The sequence below is a fragment of the Mercenaria mercenaria genome, chromosome 7, assembly GCF_021730395.1.
Source record: "Mercenaria mercenaria strain notata chromosome 7, MADL_Memer_1, whole genome shotgun sequence".
Lineage (NCBI taxonomy): Eukaryota > Metazoa > Mollusca > Bivalvia > Venerida > Veneridae > Mercenaria > Mercenaria mercenaria.
The window spans coordinates 33,849,084-33,869,904 of NC_069367.1; the positions used below are offsets into that span (position 1 = coordinate 33,849,084).

The 20,821-nt window shown below is 35.1% G+C and overlaps 1 protein-coding gene across 1 annotated transcript; it reads right to left on the reverse strand.

Moving 5' to 3' along the window:
- Positions 1 to 2,968: 2,968 nt before the first annotated feature.
- On the reverse strand, positions 2,969 to 20,740 carry LOC123554461 (cell division cycle protein 16 homolog). Its single transcript, XM_053548079.1, has 17 exons — positions 20,594 to 20,740; positions 18,093 to 18,147; positions 17,288 to 17,385; positions 16,447 to 16,485; positions 15,893 to 16,033; positions 14,794 to 14,953; positions 14,252 to 14,346; positions 12,993 to 13,126; positions 12,297 to 12,376; positions 9,962 to 10,011; positions 9,498 to 9,568; positions 8,957 to 9,082; positions 8,192 to 8,344; positions 7,040 to 7,168; positions 5,677 to 5,812; positions 4,223 to 4,313; positions 2,969 to 3,895 (listed from the first exon to the last, which is right to left on the reverse strand). The coding sequence occupies exons 1-17, from the start codon at positions 20,714 to 20,716 to the stop codon at positions 3,693 to 3,695; spliced, it is 1,884 nt and encodes a 627-aa protein (XP_053404054.1). The 5' UTR covers positions 20,717 to 20,740; the 3' UTR covers positions 2,969 to 3,692.
- Between the last annotated feature and the right edge of the window lie 81 nt (positions 20,741 to 20,821).

Here is a 20,821-nt window from a genome sequence, read left to right on the forward strand (position 1 = left end):
AGAGTAGTTTCCCTTTGCGTAATTGCCCCAAAGAACCGTAAATAGCAGAAAGAACAAGAGGACCATGATGGTCCTGAATCGCTCACCTCTTCCCACATGACCCAGTTTTGAGTATGACGTCGTTTTTTCTATTATTTGACATAGTGACCTAGTTTTTGAGCTCATGTGACCCAGTTTTGAACTTGACCTAGATATTATCAAGATAAAAATTCTGACCAATTTTCATGAAGATCCATTGAAAAATATGGTCTCTAGAGAGGTCACAAGGTTTTTCTATTATTTGACCTATTGACCTAGTTTTCGAAGGTACGTGACCCTGTTTTGAACTTTACCTAGATATCATCAAGGTGAACATTCTCACTAATTTTCATGAAGATCTCATGTAAAATATGGCCTCTAGAGAGGTCACAAGGTTTTTCTATTTTTATGCCTACTGGCCTAGTTTTTGACAGCACGTGACCCAGTTTCGAAACTGATCTAGATATCATCAAGGTGAACATTCAGATCAATTGAAAAATATGGCCTCTAGAGAGGTCAAAAGATTTTTTTAATTTTAAACCTACTGACCTAGTTTTTGAACGCAGTTGACCCAGTTTCAAACTTGACCTAGATATCATCAAGTGAACATTCAGACCAACTTTCATACAGATCCCATGAAAAGTATGGCCTAGAGAGGTCACAAGGTTTTTTTTATTATTTGACCTACTGACCTAGTTTTTTATGGCACGTGACCCAGTTTCAAACTTGACCTATATATCATCAAGATAAACATTCAGACCAACTTTCATACAGATCCCATGAAAAATATGGCCTCTAGAAAGGTCACAACGTTTTTTCATTATTTGACCTACTGACCTACTTTTTGATGGCACGTGACCCAGTTTCAAACTTGACCTATATATCATCAAGATAAACATTCAGACCAACTTTCATACAGATCCCATGAAAAATATGGCCTCTAGAAAGGTCACAACGTTTTTTCATTATTTGACCTACTGACCTACTTTTTGATGGCACGTGACCCACTTTCGAACTTGACCTAGATATCATCAAGATGAACATTCTGACCAATTTTTATGGAGATCCATTCACAAGTATGGCCTCTAGAAAGGTCACAAGGTTTTTCTATTTTTAGACCTACTGACCTAGTTTTTGGCCGCACCTGACCGTTTCGAACTTGACCTAGATATCATCAAGATGAACAATCAGACCAAATTTCATACAGATCCCATGAAAAATATGGCCTTTAGAGAGGTCACAAGGTTTTTCTATTATTTGACCTACTGACCTAGTTTTTGATGGCACGTGACCCACTTTCGAACTTGACCTAGATATCATCAAGGTGAACATTCTGACCAATTTTCATGAAGATCTCATGTAATATATGGCCTCCAGAGAGGTCACAAGGTTTTTCTATTTTTAGACCTACTGACCTAGTTTTTGAACGCACGTGACCCAGTTTCAAACTTGACCTAGATATCATCAAGGTGAACGTTCTGACCAATTTTCATGAAGATCTTGTGAAATATATGGCCTCTAGAGAGGTCACAAGGTTTTTCTATTTTTAGACCTACTGACCTAGTTTTTGAAGGCACATGACCCAGTTTCGAACCTGACCTAGATATCATCAAGGTAAACATTTTGACCAATTTTCATGAAGATCTTTTGAAATATATGGCCTCTAGAGAGGTCACAAGGTTTTTCTATTTTTAGACCTACTGACCTAGTTTTTGACCGCACGTGACCCAGTTTCGAACTTGACCTAGATATCATCAAGGTGAACATTCTGACCAATTTTCATAAAGATCCTGTGAAAAATGTGACCTCTAGAGTGGTCACAAGCAAAAGTTTACGCACGCACGCACGCACGCACGCACGCTCGCACGGACGACGGACGCTGCGTGATCACAAAAGCTCACCTTGTCACTATGTGACAGGTGAGCTAAAATGGTCAGAAACAACTAAATTTTCGATTTTATGGTGCCAAGTAATTAATCGGCCATGGAAAATTGAAGTCGGCGATCGCGCTCATGAATGCAACGCCGACGATTATTCGATTGTCGCCGATTGTCGGCCCATCACTAGGAAACACATGAGAATTTGCTGTTCTTACTACCTTTTACGATGAAAATCAAAAAGCGTTTGTCACGCTTTTACTCCAGGTAAACTGTCTCAATTATAAATATCTATATTTTGAAGTCATTATTCACTACTTCAGCTATAGCATTATTGGTTACGACGATGAAAAAATGTCTTTATTGCCGTGGCGGTCCGGGGTTCGATTCCCGACATGGTCATCTTTTTTTCTTGATTTGGAATTTTTAAATATTTTAGAAACAAAAATTCATATTCTAATGTTCATAATATGACCAAACTTCAATTTAAAAGAATGATTATTTTTTAGCCAAATCTAGAGGTCAGTGCCTTTAAGAGGGCCATACAATGAAGCTACAGATCAAGTTTGGTGGAGATACGTCAAGTGGTTCATAGAAAAAGTTGCTCGAAATGTTTCATACTTTTTGGTCAAGCCAACTCTAAAATTGAGTAAAGCAGAACCATTTGTACAAACTTAAAGAGGCCAATACCAGGACAGTACAAACTAACTTTGATGAAATTCTAACCAGCAGCGTACATTTTCCATACACTGACGCCTGAATTTAATATCTGGTGTGTGACGTAATTTAATGTGTGTCGTTGCATTAATTCTTTTATTTAGTTCAGTATTGTCAATCTTATTGGTGCTATTTAAGAAATTCATATTTACATTCATTTATACCTGTAGATACGAATGTTATAAAAATGTTGTATATATTTCTGCAGCAGAACTTGTGCATATTTCCCCGATACAAAGCTAATAACCTAATAATTATTGACCTCACTGAATTTATGGCACACTGGAAACTGTGATATGAACCTTAAATTATTTACATATGATGATTTCAAAATTAAACACCAGAAATTATACACAATAGGTTTTATGTTTATTTTGATATAAGAAATTTGCATCAAACATTCACAATAACTTTTAGCAGAACATTAAGAAAGTGTTGCATTTTTAAAGAGCTTCAGTATACGTACTACCACTAAAAAAAGGAAGTTTTTATAACAAACGACTGTTACTGCATGACATTTACTTGTGAATGTAGCTCTAGTAGCTCTACATACACATTTACTTTTTAAGTTATATACATTTGTAAGCACATTCTACATTTGAAGTAAATATCTATAAATAAAACATCTGGAGAAAGATCGGCATTTGCTATCTTCAAATAAATAGTTTAACCCTTATCATGCTGAACACGTCTGATTCTGCCTTTGCGATCAGTGCAGATCAAGATCAGCCTGCACATCCATGCAGTCTGATCATGATTTGCACTGTTCGCCATTCAGTCAGTATCCTTTTGGTATGCACCCCTTTTAACAGTTAATGGTACCGTCCAAATTGAAAAATGGACACGTTCATTGTAGTAATTTAGCACTATAAAAAGGCAGTCCAAAATTGTTCCATACAAACTGATCTTTCACCTGTTTCAAGTATGTCCACTGGTAGCATCATATATTTAGTCTTTCTTACATACATGGTTCAAGGTATAAGATCACAGCATTTCAATGCTACCCATTTCATTTAATTTCATTTCCACAATTTCCTAATTGTGTGGTAATTGTTTATGCATCTATAGACTTATTCTTTATCAGTCACAGTCCCCCATTTCTACTTCTTCTATCATAAGACTACTGCTTTCTACTGCCGAAGATTCCGCCACTGAGGAATCATCTAGCTGTGAGGTCAGCCTCATAATCGGGGGTGGAGGTAGGTCCTTGGAATCGTTATGGTCATCCATCGAGAACACTGGTACATCAGTCGGGGCCATAAATACAGGGCTGTCTTCTAGGTCTGAAATAAGAAGTCAGTCAAAACAATAATAAAACTTAATGACACAGACATTTTCTTATCATCAAAGCCCACAAAGAATATCTTCAGATTTCAAAAGATTCCTATTACCATCCTTAGATATCTGTATAATGATGAAATATTATATCTGGGCATATCTACTTCTTGCTGAATAAAGAAGAAATTCATGAAAAAAAACCTGATGCCGATTTAATGGGTGTCATAGAAGACACCTGGTGTACACATGAAATTTTAAATGGCACAGGTATATGTAACTGATGTTACATGCATAACTCAACAAAGTTTCCAAATAAATGCCACCAAACTTACCTTCTCCTGGGGAGAGTTCTAACATGAGAGATTCTACAAGATTTGACAACATTGTGGTGGAAAACGCATCATCTCGTCTTATTGCTAGAGCCTGTTGGAAGAGAAATCAAACAATTTATTGCAAAAGAATGAAATCATAACATAGAAAGGTATTACACATATAGATGCATATGGGCAACAAATCAGAAAATTTTAGCCCCTTAAATGAAAAGCATGGAGAAACTTTAAATGTAAAGCTGAATATCAAAAATTTAAATAATAGACCCAATGCACGTCACCAAGAAGCTGCAAAGTGTCGTTTTCGAAAATCCATAAAATATGTCAGGCTTTTTATTACTTTGTCATATTTTAGTTTTAGCACCATTTAACTTTGTGGGCAGAAAATTTTGTGGTTATTGGCTCATAAGAGCATTTCATAAGAAAATTTCTTGATTTTAAATTTAAAAGACAAAACTGATAGTAAGTTTTTTGTTGGAATTAAATTTCAGCAACTGATGCAACCATAAAATACACTAATTAGTCCACGGCTATAAAATTAATGATTTCACAGTAGTTTCACTGCCTTAGCAACCACCTCTATGAAGCAACAATTAAGCATGTTACCTGCCCAAAACATACACTGTGTAACTCTGACTGCTAAAAGCAGGACTGACTGTTTATCTAATGATAAATGCATCCTATACAACATGTAATTGTACATTTAAACAAGAGCACCGCCTAGCAGGTGCAGACATCCATCTGATTTTTTTTCTGTATAATAGAAATAATGTCATACCCATGATTTTCTAAGTCCAAAAGGGGCCATAATTCTTGCAAAAAAGCAATGTAGAGTTCCGGTACTTGCTGTGGAGAGTCATATTTTAATGGCAAATAACTGCTCCAAGTTTTAAAGCAATAGCTTTGACGGTTAAGGAGAAAAGTTTACCTAAACACAAAACTTGACCAAGAAATCCGATATTTTCTAAGTCCAGAAGGGGCCATAATTTTTGCAAAAAGCAGGATGGAGTTATGTTTCTTGCTGTACAGAGTCAGCTACTGATGTTGAAGAAGTGAGGCAAGTTTTAAAGCAATAGCTTTGATAGTTTAGGAGAAAAGTTGACCTAAACATAAAACTTAACCAAGAAACCTGATATTTTCTAAGTCCAAAAGGTGCCATAATTTTTGCAAAAAGCAGGATTGAGTTACCTTTCTTGCTGAATAGAGTCACCTATTGATGGTAAACAAGTGTTGCAAGTTTCAAAGTGATAGCTTTGACAGTTTAGGAGAAAAGCTGACCTAAACATGAAACTTAACCATGCAACGCCAATGCCAATCAAGTGATGACAATAACTCATCTTTTTCCCCCAAAAAAATCAGATGTCATAGCTAAAAATATGTCTTCAAACTGTTAGAAAAAAATATGCAATCTTCTTAACAGCACATATTATCAATTCTGTATTTCATTTGAAACTTACCTTGTGGAAATAATCCACTGCTTCTAATGAATCTCCTCTTAAAGCAAAAACATAACCTATAGCAGAGTATGTAGATGGACTCTGGGGGTCTAAGGTACGAGCCTGCTGATGGTACTCTAATGCTTCATCATACTTTCTAAATAAAAAGAAAACATTGCCTTTGAAATATAGGTAGGCATGCTATGATAGTGAAGAAAATTATTTAATAGAAGTTATATACTATATATCACTTACTGCTGAAAAACTTTCAGTAAGACTTTTGACGGATGAAAGCTGTAAGAATTAATATGTTGAATAGACTTGATTCAATAATGCAATGCACTAAAAATAAACTAGAGCTATCACTAACGGTGATTAATCCCCCCCACCCCCACCCCCTCTCTCTGTGGCCGCTTTGAAACAGATTAAGTAAAATGCTGTGATCTTGACCTTTGACCTAGTGACCTGGGCTGTGCACTTTGCATGTCGTCTGGATGAGGCTAACACCTGATACTGGTAATATATACAGATATGGAGCTAACACACAAATTAAAGCTACTTGGTCTTTCACCTCTAAGTGCGGCCCTGATCTTTACCTTAGTGACCCAGTCACGTGCTCTGCAAGTCACTGTGATGAAGTAGACAACTGAAACAAGTTTTATGAAAATCTTCAAAGAGGTTTAGACGATACAGATTGGACATGAAGTTAAGCTTTTTGACCTTTGACCACTGTGACCTTAACCTTGTACCTAGTTACCTGGATTGTGTTCTTTGCATATCATTTGGCCAGGATAAATAAATAATGCTAGTTTTATGAAAATCTTCCCAGAAGTTTAGAATATATAGAGCTGACAAGAATTTCGGTTATTTTATCTTTGACCTCGAAGTGTGACCAAGACTTTGGACTTAGTGACACAGATCATGTGTTCTGCACATAACCATGAAGAGGCAAACAATTGACTACATGTTTACGAAAATCTTTCAAGCTGTTTAAACAATATGGAGTGGACACAAATCAAAGCCATTTCATCTTTGACCTTAGTGTGGAGTTTGAACATGGATCTAGTGACCTGGGATGTGTGCTCTCCACATCCTCTTAATGGGGTAAATAACGGATGCTAGTTTTATGAAAATATTCCCAGGGGTTTAGAAGATACGAAGCAGATACAACTAAAGATTACAGCCGACCACATATTATTTCCCATGAATGTGAAAATTATAATCCCACACAAAAACTGAAACCTTCGTAAAGAAAAAGTACTTGACAACTTCCTTAAATAAGTACTTCACTTGATGGTCAGTTTATAAAATAAAACATATGTAACTCTTCAAGTTCTCTTTTTCACACAATGCTTAATGCTTATTAATCATAAAAATGTCTTACTTTAGTTTTCTACATGTATGTCCAAGGTTATTAAGAAGAGGCTCCCATTTCTCTGGTACATTTGTCTGTCTTTCACACACTTGTATTCTCCCCAATGCATCCTTGAAGTATTTTTCTGCCATGATCCACCTAATATTTACATAACAAAACTTTCATGACAAATTAAAGGGACACCACTCTATGTACCTCACAAACTTAAACTATCTTTTAAATTAAGTTTCTTTTGTTCAGTTTAACACGGGTGAAATTTGGAATCTTGAATTCCTACACTGAAACAAGAAAAATTCAACAAAAAATGATCTTTGTGCAGAGTTTTTTTAAAATATTGATTGTGTTGCAGTAGCCTCAGACATATGCACATGTAACCATGGCATTTACATTTTTTATATACATTTTGGGAGTACATAGCAAATTATAAAGCATTTTGTTCATAGTTTTCATTAATATCTATACTTGCAATGCATGGGCTTGCGTTCATTGCAGTATGTCTCATATGACTCAGAAAGAGTGAAAATACATACATAAATGAGGTACTAGTACTCTGACTTGAAAGCCTGAAGTTTGAAATAAGCCAGTTCAATATACTGAGTTTCAACTGAATATATGTCCTTCAGTCCCCCTATGCAGTGGTCTTGAAATATGAATGACCTGATATGTATTGTCTTCTATTAACAACCACTTAAACCTAAGATCTGGACCTAAACACTATCAGTTGTAACTCTTGTCTTTTGCTTTTTCTGTTGCGGTTTAAAAGTGCACAGACACAATTATATGTCTTGTGGCAACTTTCCAACTTTTGATGGTGGAGGAAGACCCATGTCCGGGCATTATTTCAGGCAGGGGTGGGTACCTTGGTATAACCAATGACCTTCCATAAGCCAGCTGGAGGACTTCCTCACATGAAAGAATTCTATACCAAAAAGCAAGGTCTCTAAACCTACAGGAAAATTATACAAAAGATTTGAAGTTAGCAACCTTAACCACTTGGCTATAGAGGCCCCATCTTGTGTCAGATGTGGTCTATTTATTGAGCCAAGCAGGCAATCATCTTAAAAGAAAGAATAGGCATAAATGTGAAATGGGATGAATAATGTACTGCTAATTAATTTTGGTTATACTGTTATCAAAAATAAAAGAAATATCAGAACATACTCTTCATTCTGGTAGGCTATCACACCCATCTCATGCAAAACAAATGGATCCTCCGGAGCTATACTCAGTGCCTGACTGAAAAATCTCTCTGCCAACTTAGGATTGTTAGTAAGTCCATACTCTAGGCCTATGTACAACGCAGGAAGATGGCATCTGTAGTTATATAAACAAGCTATTAAAGGCAACATACATTGTAAAAATATGTTAAATTTAATGGATTTTTTCAGAAAAAGGTGTTCAATCAATAAATATGTATTTTTTTTCTTCTGAGACTGCAGTTCTCTAAACCAGTGATTAATCTTTACTATGTAAATCCAGAAATTAGTTTGCTTATTTCACTGGATCTAAACTCACATAGACACAGATAATGTCATTTGGCCAATTTTCTAGCGTTAAATGGCAAATTTAGACCTAAAATGCCCCTTCCAGCTTTATTCATTGCAAGGCAGACATCTAGGTAGAACCACAAACCTTCCACAATCAAACTGGATGGCTTCCTCATATATGACAACCTGTGCTGGTCTCAAACAAGCAGAGGTTAAGGACAAGTGATTCAAATTCAGCTATCAAAACCACTCATACACAGAGGTCCTTGTGGATATATCAATACAAAAAAATGTTTGGTCTGAAAATAGTGAATAATCCTTGTTTCCAGATAGGTAACAATTACTCTAACACAGGAGGCAAATTTCATCTGAAACTCAGGGATGAGCATTTCATGACATAAGCCTCTAAACGGCTTTAGTAAGTTGAATGTCAACATACCCTTTCATAAGCTGAGCTGCTGTGAAGTAAGCTGCCATTGCCTGATCATGTTCATTTCCTGTAGCGAAGGAATGGCCAAATGCCAGCCATGCTGGTCCGTAAGTTCTTTCTAAAGTTGTTGCTTTACTGTAAACAGAACAAGATATAGAATCTAACACAGGTAATTTTAAATATCATTTACATAAGGAGGACAATCACATGCAGCATTATGTTGCTACAAAGTTTAATATGTTGAATGTTTGAAAAGTATTAAAAAAGTAGCAAATATACTGAATTTGATTCTAAAATGATTTAATTCAGAGTTGTCTTGCTCAAACCTATCAACCTATACATCTTTTTACATAACTTTTGTCTTAAAAAAATTCACCTTCTTCTATAAACAATAATCAATTCTTGTCAACCTAATAAAAATGAAGAAAGACCATGCTCAAACTAAGGTTTTTAGACCATCCAATCAATGCATCACCTCCAAATGGACACTCACTGTTTCATAATGTGCAATGCAATATTGCTAAAACTTCACTAAGTGAATGCCAATTACCTGAGATATCTACGTGCAGGATCTTTCTTGTCTATCAGGAAATAGTAGCATCCCACTGCAAACCATGAAACCTGGAAACATAACGTGTCAGGCAATTCTGTGTCATAAATTAAATGCTAGTAATTTGTTCAATCTTTCAATGGAATATTTAATCAGTTGAAACTCCATATCTCGAAGTCGCTTATCTGAAAATCCTGGCTATCTCAAAGACATTTCAAGTTCCGTCCCAAAAACACAAGCACAAAATACCATTTCAACTCGAATTTGGCTTATTTTAAGGTAAAAGGCTTGATCCCTTGGAATCTGAGATACCAAGATTCAACTGTATTTAAACTTATCTTTCTAAATGAGAATATCAGTAGGGAAAAAATACTACTTAAAAGCTGAAATTTATCCTTTATTACAGATTAAGAAAGATCAATAGTCAATAAATCTCAAAATAAAAGAATTTGATCATAACTTACTGGCTTGTTTGGGTAAAGATCTACTAATTTATGTGCTAGATAAAATAAACCTGAAAAAGAGAAAATACTGATATTGAAACAGGACAAAAAAACATTCTAAAATGGCTCAATTTTGTTTGTCATTTAAACAAAGCATTGTATATTCTGCAATAAACAATGGTTTTGTGGTGCACATCAGTTAGACCATCACAGTGTCCATAATGACAACATATTTCAATGACTAAACAAGGTCTTCTTGTGGTTTATTGTCTAATAAATCATGGTTCACCATTTACATGCCTAGAGATTAAACTGCTTGGACTAACTTCCAAAGGATTATATAACTTGCCTCTGAACTTTGAATCATGGTAAATCAGACAATAGATCATGCAAAATCCTTGTTTATTTAATAGACGAATTATAATTCAAAGTGTAACATTTACCACTTGAAACTGCTCTTTTTTTCAACATGAACAGTTATTGAATAATGACAACAAGAGCTGTCGGATGAAAGCGCGCTCAACTATTCAAAGAATTGATTGAAGAATGGGGTCAAAATATTTCCATAGATTTTCAGACAAAAGAAAAAAATGGATTAAACAAAAAATGTTCCTGTATTTGTGGATTTCGATTAGTCTTGCAGTAAATGGCAATGTGTGACCATGATGGCAAATATGTTAAGTTATATGTTAGGCAAAATATGGACTTGTATAAAAAATTTAACTAATTTCCAAGTCCAAAAAGGGACATAATTCAGTCAAAATAGTTGACAGAGTTATGTACACTTGTCTACAAATGGAAATCATGTTGATATACTAGTGTTAAAAGTTTCAAAGCCACAGTTCAAATAGTTTTGACAAAAATTTCAAAGTCCAAAAAGGGCCATAATTCTGCCAAAATTGTCATCAGAGTTATGTACTCTTGCCTACAGATGGAAATCATAATGATAAACAAGTGTTTAAAGTTTAAAAGCCATATGTCAAATAGTCTTGACAAAACATGGACATATACGAAAACAGAACCAATTTCCAAGTTCAAAAAGGGCCATAATTCAGCCAAAAAAGACGACAGAGTTATGTACTCTTGCCTATTGATAGAGACTATAATACTGAACAAGATATAAAAGTTTCAAAGCCATATGTCAACTGTACGAAAAACTTAACCAAGATTTCTAAGTCAGAAGGGGCCATAATTCAGCCAAAATGCTTGATGGAGTTATGTACTCTTGCCTACAACTGCACATGGTGATGGTAAACAAGTGTTGAAAGTTTCAAAGCTTTATCTCAAAAGACTTTGTCAAAATGTAGACTGGTACAAAAAACTTAACCAAGATTTCTAAGTCAAAAAGGGGCAATAATTCAACCAAAATGCTTGATGGAGTTATGTACTCTTGCCTACAACTGGACATGGTGATGGTAAACAAGTGTTGAAAGTTTCAAAGCTTTATCTCAAAAGACTTTGTCAAAATATGAATTGGTACGAAAAACTTAACCAAGATTTCTAAGTCAAAAGGGGCCATAATTCAATCAAAATGCTTGACAGAGTTATGTACTCTTGCCTATAACTGCACATGGTGATGGTAAACAAGTGTTGAAAGTTTCAAAGCTTTATCTCAAAAGACTTTGTCAAAATGTGGACTGGTACGAAAAACTTAACCAGGGTGTGACGCCGTGGTGAGTAGGATAGCTCTACTTATTCTTCGAATAGTCGAGCTAAAAACAGTGGTATCATATAAGCTTTCTACTATGTCTAAGATGTATTTCAAGTAATATACAAGTATATTTTTTTTTTTTTTTTTTGATTACCTGAAGAATTTAATAGCATATCTTTGCTATAAACCTAATCTTTGAATGTGAGATTAAAATACTGTCTGACAATTGCTATAATTTTCACAGTTCTTATTTACTTTCCACTAAATCATATAAAATTTTGAATATCAGACTTAAACATTTTGTAAGATACTAGTAATGACTTTCATTTTGATTTTTTTTCTCAACTTACTGAAATGATACAAATATAGCACAGACACGTTTCTTAATTTGAGCCGTGCCATGAGAAAACCAACATAGTGGCTTTGCGACCAGCATGGATCCAGACCAGCCTGCGCATCCGCGCAGTCTGGTCAGGATCCATGCTGTTCGCTAACAGTTTCTTCAATTCCAATAGGCTTTAAAAGCGAACAGCATGGAGCCTGACCAGACTGCGCGGATGCGCAGGCTGGTCTGGATCCATGCTGGTCGCAAAGCCACTATGTTGGGTTTTCTCATGGCACGGCTCATTTAAAAAGCTATTGTTAACTCAATTTCCTTTCAATAACTAAAAGAATTATTCAGATCAACAGAATGTGTGTACGTACTGTTAGCTTTCTTAAGTTCTACCATCACAGCTATATGGAGCGGCAAACATGTACTATTGTATGGGTCTGTGTTCAAAATTCTGAAATATGGAAGTAAATTATAAAAAGCCTGAAAACACACCATGGTTTGATCAATATAACAAAATGACCTCAGTGCCATATGTTTAAAAAATAATATATCCCATATAAAAAATAATTTGTTATTTAATAAAGATCAATCAAGTTAAGAGGTAAAGGAATAATATCATGAGGGTGCAGTCCAAGTGATATAATAATATGCATCTGAACAACAATGATTTTATTTCAGAAACATCTCTGGGATACATTACTTTGATCCTAACACAATGTCAACATCAAAGATTACTATCTACATTCTTGACATATCTAACAATTGCTTTATGTCTTACTGACTTTCACCATATCATGACGTTTAACATTATCATGACGTACATATGACATACAGTGATTCTGTTGGATAATGCAATCACACCTCGAGTCTTCTAATGAAAACAAATCAGGTAACGTTAGAACAGCTGTTTAATAATCTCTAACAGAAGATAGCTCAGCAGTTCTACATGTGTAATCATATATCACGGTACAGCCTTCTGTAACAAACCGACAGTTTCTCAACATGATAAGTAAAATAATGGAATGTATCATGTCCTATGTCAGTTTCACAAGACACTGTATATATACCTTGTAGTAAGTTTATAACATTCCCTAAAATCACAGTTATAGTAATATCTCTCTGCTAGATTACATATAATGTCTAGGTTATCACTGAGGACCTCTAAACTCTCTGGTACTTTAGCTTCCTGCGGTCTGTCATACTGAAATAGAATATTTAATATTTATAATATATTCTCAGCCCACATTAATCTTTATTATCAAGTTAAGTAAATGCACAAAGTACACGAGGATTACAAAAAGCGATCATGTGATTGGAATGTTTATTCTACTTTTATAGGTATAACATAATAATAACTATTACTAGTAGTAAGGCTAACTATGACTGAAACTGATCACTCAAATAGGTTGACCTATGTGTCCAGTCAAGCAAAACAATTTTCCGAGGTTAATGTCATGATAATACAGACCAAATGTTGTAGAATTTGACAAAGCTGTTCATTAGACTGAACATATTGTTTAAAAGGTTAATTTTTTTCAATTTTTAGCTGCAGTGACCCTTGTATGAAGTAGGTTGAGAGGTCCAAACTGATCCCACAGGTTGAGTTTTGCGAGGATTTATCATACTTTTCATAAATAAGTTATTTTAATGTTCTTTCTCTTTTCTATTTCTTGGAGCAACTGTGTAGCTGTGCAGTAGATAGAGGATATTACGAGTGTCTTTTCATATTGAATTTATTAAACGAGTTGAATAAAATAATAAAATGTGAGGCTCTGAAAAGCATTTTATCAATTTTATTCAACGAGTTTAATAAATTCAATGCGGAAAGTCACAAATGTAATATTCTTTTTATCACGTCAGCCTTTCCTGTCGAAACATCAACAATTTTACTTTCTTTTACTATATAAACAAGTCAATTTGATCAACATCTACTACATTATAAACTTTGTCGATGTCAAAGCTTTATTACATGGCTTTATTACACTCCCGTGACGTCAAATATGTGATAAAACTATCTAATTAATTAGGAGAGTTATAGGTAAGGTTGGCACTGACAAAGTTTGGTTAAGATCTGACAAAGATAAAGGCTTTTTAATTCTATTTTTATTCCTGGTTACTTCTGTGTGTGGGGCAGTGAAACGTAACATGATTCTAGAGACAAAGTCTGGTGAAGATCTGTCAAGTGCTTTATGATAAGAAAGATTTTGATGCTGGCAAAGGATGCCAGATCATCAATCTATAAAAATACTTAAAATTTAGTATAACTAATGGCTAAAATGAAATAAACAGTGAATGACAGTAAGCTAACATGTTTAATAGAACATACCTTTTTAAGTTTATTTTCATAAAGATATTTGACTAATTCCTCCTCTTCACCTGGACACTGTAAGCTAAATGGTAAACTGTCTATCAACTCCCTCTCTGAAACATGAGATCAAATTTCTTCATATCATTTTTTTATCAAATATTATATACAGTCAAAAGTTCTCCATAATATATATATATATGCTATATATATAATTATATATATATATATGATAAGTTTTTCCAGCTTTTGATGGTGGAACAAGACCCAAGGTGCCTCTCTAAGCATTATTTCAGGCACGTGCGGGCACCGAGGTAAAACCACTAACCATCTGCAGCCAGCTGGATGGCTTCCTCACACGAGTTCTACACAATAAGTGAGGTTTTGAACCCACATCAGTGGGGATGGGCAGGCAAGTGTACCAAAGTCAGCAACCTTTACAAATCGCCAATGGATGCTCTAAAAAGGACATGGGCCATAAATCAAGCATTTTCATAAAATCAATAAAGTTTTATTTATACATTATTATTTCGAAAACTTCCAGCATAAGTTGAGTTAGATACCTTCTTGTGCTGACAACATATGATGATTGACTAGAAGGTCGAAAGCTTCATAACAATACACATCTTGTCTAAGAGCCTCTCTAAAACATTCCATAGCAAGGGTTCTGTTATCCATTGCCTCGTAGATCTGACCTCGTAGAACATTCATAGAACTTTCCATCTGCATGATAAATATATTGTAATATCAATAACTAATTGAATGATTGATTTCTATGACACACTGACACATGTAGTACCTGCTAAATCATTACACTAATTTCAGCTCAATGAAAGCATCAAAATATACACCAAGACATCTCTGCTGTAATACCAATATCTACTTTCTGTTGTAACGAAACTGTCACACATTTGGTAAAGAAAATATTTTGGATGCTAATGTTCAAGAAAATTGGCATGACAGGTCTGAGGCTACTTAACAAATATTGCCTACTGATCAATTTTATAATATGACAAATACTTTTATTACCTATTTATACATACTGCGCTTAAAAAACAGGCTTTAACATACAAGTTGATACAGTATCTTGTATCACCGACTCTGTGTTTTCTAAAACTTAATTGAATTAAAGTTAAATTGAGAGAAAAGAGAGCACATCATTATTCTGAAAAACATCCATAATTCTGGCATGGCATTACCCCTCTCTGCATCAAAATACATAAATGCCAGCATATTTTATGGTAAGGTTACCAGTGATTGCATTCCACATTTATAAAGGACAGCATATTTACTGGCATGCTGTAGCCACTAAATGCATCCCACATAATATAAATGACTACATATTTTCTGGTATTTTGTAGCCACCCATTGCACCCTGAATAAATGACAGCATATTTTCTCAATGCATCCCACAAACATAAATAAAGCATATTTTCTGCCTTCGTTTAGCCACTCCTTGAATCCTTGATTCTCACTGCATCCTGCTAAATAAATGACAGCATATTTAATGTCATGTTGAAGCCGCTCATTGTATTCCAAATACATAATAGCCGCATATTTTCTGGCATAATTTTACCATACATCCCAAATAAATATATGACAGCATATTTGCTCACATGGATAGCCACTTATTACATCCCAAATACTTGACAAATTACTTACACTTTTGTTAGAAGTTGAGGTTTCTGGTTCAGATATACTTTGGTTAATGTTAAATGACATTCTCTTGTTGATCGGCTGTATAGAACATGGTTCAACAAAATCTAATATAGCCAGGGCTTCTTGGTACTCCTTGCACTCATACTGAAAACAAAAAGTAAATTTCTATGGCATTTATAGTAGTAATAGCTTACATAACACAGTCACTTTTACAGAATGATGGGAAAAAAATCCCCGACCTCCATGTCCCTCAACATCTGTACCCTTCCTCCCATTCCTTTTAATTTGGAGGTGGTGGAAGAGAGTGGGGGGAGGGGTTACCAAAGTGGAATGAACTAGCCCATCTTTTTTCAACCTTTTCTAATTTACAGATAATGCATTTCAGTTACAATGACATTTATTGATTTAATTGTGAGTGCAATTCTATAGACCCAAAAACCAAGTAGAATCACAAATATCTTTTTTTAATCTGTGAAAAGGATGTCACCAAACCCTCTACTCAAAATTACACTTTGACTTGAGAATCACAGCATGTGCAATGACAAACTTATACTTACGTGACATTTGGCAGCTAGGTATCTGCAACACGTATGGCTCTACAAAAGAAAATATTATAAACAAATTTTCAAACACCAGATATAAGCCAGACAAGACAAAATGTGTCAGACTAGTTGTACAAAAATGTTGAGTCTGTAGTAACACTAACAGACATTTGTACCTCGAGTTTGTTTGAAAATGAAACATTTACAGCGGTTTATTACCAGGAGGTGAAGGGGCCCAGGCCTGTGATTTGGGGAAAAAAATCGCTCAGTATTTGGCAAAGGAGAATAAAAACCCGATGTAAAGTCAATTTTTGGGGAAAACTGCATGATTTAAAAGAAATTTTCTGAGGAGAAGGGCTTATTAACAGCCCCTATTATGAAGGGAAAAAAAACCCTGATTTAATCTTTACAAGATAAGGAATGTCAGGCTTATGTCTGTTTGTTCTGTTGGATTTTAAGTCACATCGACACAGTTTAGGTCATATGGCAATTTTCCAGCCTTTTGATGGAGGAAGATCCCAGGTGTCCCTCTGAGCAATATTCCAGGGCAGGAACATGCGTAAAACTTCCGACCTTTAATAAGACAGCTGTATAGTTTCTCAGCAAGAAAGAATTCTTCACCCACAGTGTTGTAATGCAAGTGATTTAGTCCATCAGAATACCACAAAAGATCATGTGACAAGCAATTTTCAGTATAGCTACTTACAAAATTGAAACTTTCCTTGCCATAACACACCAGTGCTTTAGAATTCAAGCTGATTCAACAGAAAATACAAAGAATATTTTAAATTTCTCAAACATATTAACATTACCCCATTTGACCAAAATACATGTACACTATATAAAATTACATTACTTTGTGTAGTTTTCTGTTGAGAATACAATTTGCAGCTCTATGGTACTGGCCAGTACTGTACAAGGTCTGAGCATACCAATATACATCCTCCATAGCACCTGAAAATCATACATACATGTAGTATTGTTAAAATCTGTTTAATATAAATTCATTTCTTTTTTTTCAAAAACAATGACTATTACATTTCTAAAGTTTTAATATTCCTTTGTTATAATTCAGGAGGACATTACACCATGTATTTTGCTATGGTCTAGATAAACTACAAACTTGGAAATTCACTTGGATTATTTTCATATTTCTTTTTGATTTTTTTGCAAATTTCTTGCAGGGTAACTACGTCAATTTTTTTTTTATTGTACCTTAGCTTCAATGAAAACAAACACGAAGCCTGTCATACCTGCTTATATGATTTATTTCATAAGCTGCCTGGCTAATAAGGCAAGTGGCTGTAAAATGCAGGTGATCACTCTCGCAGGTATAACTGCAGGCCTTTTTTTATGCTGATTTTAGGGCCGAAATTCGGCCCCATTCCCCAATCTAAAAAGTATACTTTTTTCCCCACCTTGGCCAAAAATTCCCCATGCAAAATAAAATGAAATTAGTTTTGATTTTCAGTCCTGATTTTAACAACTTTTCAGCAAATATATTCCTCCAAACAATGATTTCGCGACGTAAATTTCCCCTCCAAAAGGGACCTGGTACCCTTCCCCAAATTTACAAAAAAAGGGCTGAACTGTATATCCACTTCTCTATACTAGGACTACTAGGAAAGGAAAACATGACTTCTCTCTAAAATGTTACTTACCATTTGACAGTGACACCAATTTGTCTGCCCAAAACAATGCCGAGTCATAGTGATGCTGTAAATATATAAAACCATACTATGTTTTTGGTAAAAACAAACAGTATCATCAGCTACCCTATTTTCAAACCCCTCCTGTATTACACAGATTATTTTATTTTTGGACCATGAATCACATCACCACTGACACTTGCAAGTTCTTTGTATGCAAGGAACCTGCTACAGACGTCAAAATTTAAAATGTATGAAAAACAGTAAGTGTATCTGAGCCATGCCATGAGGCTTTGCGGCCAGCATGGATCCAGACCAGCCTGCGCATCCGTGCAGTTTGGTGAAAGCTTACTGGAACCACTCTCGTGTCCACTTCCTGGAAAAACCAGTTATGGTGTCATATGAGGTCATGGTCGTGACCCCAACGGGGCTCGAACCCACGACCCCTAGACTGAGTGGCCGACACCTTATCTATTGCTTATTGTTTCTTTGAAAAAATTAACAGACAAACTTGGCGCGCGCGTTATACCCATGCGCTTTCGCATTTCAATAAAAAACAAAAAACAGGGTATTTACAAAATTTAACCTTTTTTTTTCATGAAACACTTAAACACACTTTTTTTGTCAAATATCATTATTCATGTTTATCATAGGCTTAGAATAATCACACATTTATGCATATCTTCAGTTGTTTAAATTCAAATGTCACTGAAAATACCATTTTAGTATGTGACATGACCCATTGTGAATTCTGGTCAAGAATGATCATTACTTTTTGGGACGAAAGTAAGAAGAAAATTAGAGTCAAAAGCATCAGTTATTACATGAGTAACGTAAACAAAATCATTATAAATAATTATAATAGAGCCAACTCTTTAAAGAAGATAGATCCGAGTCCGCGACATGGGTGTGGAAATCCCAATATTTTTCACATGTCCACGGATAAATGAGACTTAAAAATCTACTTGTCCGCAGTCAAAACTTACTTGTCCAGATTTTCAACATTTAAGCTTGCAAATAATTCAATATTTTGGACAATAATCTACAGGTAGTAACAAAAGCAAACATAATTAAGTGTAATATTGTAGCTGTTTCAAAAAATAAGCTTCCGACACTGTTGCTTGTGTTCGTCCGCAAGGCAGTCAAATATTTATTGATAACAGAAATGCCTAAAAGACTGCCCATCATGCCATGCGAAGCCATGTGAGAAAACATGAAACTTTCTGACTGTTTGAAAACATGAAACTTTCTGACTCGTACAAGCGAGCTCTTTGTGCTTTGACTATTGACTTTCATTTTTTTGGCAGACGAAGTTGTAACAAAATATTTCTCCAATTTTTGTGATAAATGTTTACGTTTCCGGTTTCTATTTGCCGAGTTACCGTGTGCAAAATCACAAGAGCCCGCGACAGGGAACCAGTCAGAACCCAGAAAAAGAGATGCTAAATTTGGACGCAGTATGGTTTTCCCAAAACTGCAGAAATCGAGAGGCCCTCGGCGGGTGTCACAATTTTTTGCAATATTTTTTTTGAAGCATTTTTATAAATTAATCGTCATTTTCTATCGCTAAAATTGCGTTTTAATCAAGATTTTAATAAAATATTCGCCATTTGGTGATAATGTCGATTAGCAGCGCGAGCACTGGTATGTATAGAGCCAGCCACCTAGACCTTTTGCCATTTTGGGTTGCGGGTTTATCCCGCAAACAAAGTTAAGTGTATTTCTGGCAATCATGTAGCATCTTTATTTGATTCCAAATCACAACTAAAGGAATTTGTTCATGTGCTACACAAAGTAGTCCCATTCATGAACAATGCGGATGAATTATCAATGATCAAGCATTTCTTATTCATCCTCTTTCCATTCACACTGGCCATTTAGATTATAGGGGATTTATCCACGGTGCGAAGCGCCGAGGATGAAAATCCCCAAGACGGTAACGTCCGTATATAGTTATTCGTCTTTGTTGTCTGCATATACTGAGACAATTTTTTCGATGTTTTCCGGTTCCGGTTTATGTACAAAACGGCTTCCCATAAATTTTGCAAAGTATGATATTCGCTGTTAAAGGTATGATGACACTAAATGTAAACTTCACTGTTTAGAGCGAAGTTTCACTTTCTTTTGAGTGTTGAATATTTCTTCGTAAGTAGATATATAAAAGATAAATCCCTATGCTAGGCAGTGCCTTAAAAGGCTTAATTCATATTATAAGACTTGTCAATGATTATGTATTCCAGCCCATGGTTACCTCACTGACTTCCAGCTGTTCATGTAAGGTCAGGCAGAGTTTATCTTAGATCAAGGCATATTAGTATTTGTTTCTTATACATGTATATTTATAGATTGGCATTTAAAATGAAAATAAACCTAGCAAAACCCGCAACCACTAGACATCTGAAGGCTTTGATTTAACCATGTCGTTGTGTGACGTTGACCTGTGCCGGCGGTTGTTGCAAATTTATACATAGAGGAAAGGAAATAATACTTTATATAATTTGACTGCTTCGCACCTTATCAATATATTCTTTTACGCGTTCTCTCAAACGAGCTAGATTGAAATTACAAGCCGAATGAGGTGTTGTAAAATCAAGATTTTCATTCCGGTCCCCTTCGCCCGCCATATTTGTTTTCATCAAAACTTTATCCAATCGAATCCCTTAAAATTGTGCTATGGGCAAGCATTGGTAGAATTTATTGGCTCTCTGCTCATTTCATTCAGCACCATTCGTAGTGGGAAA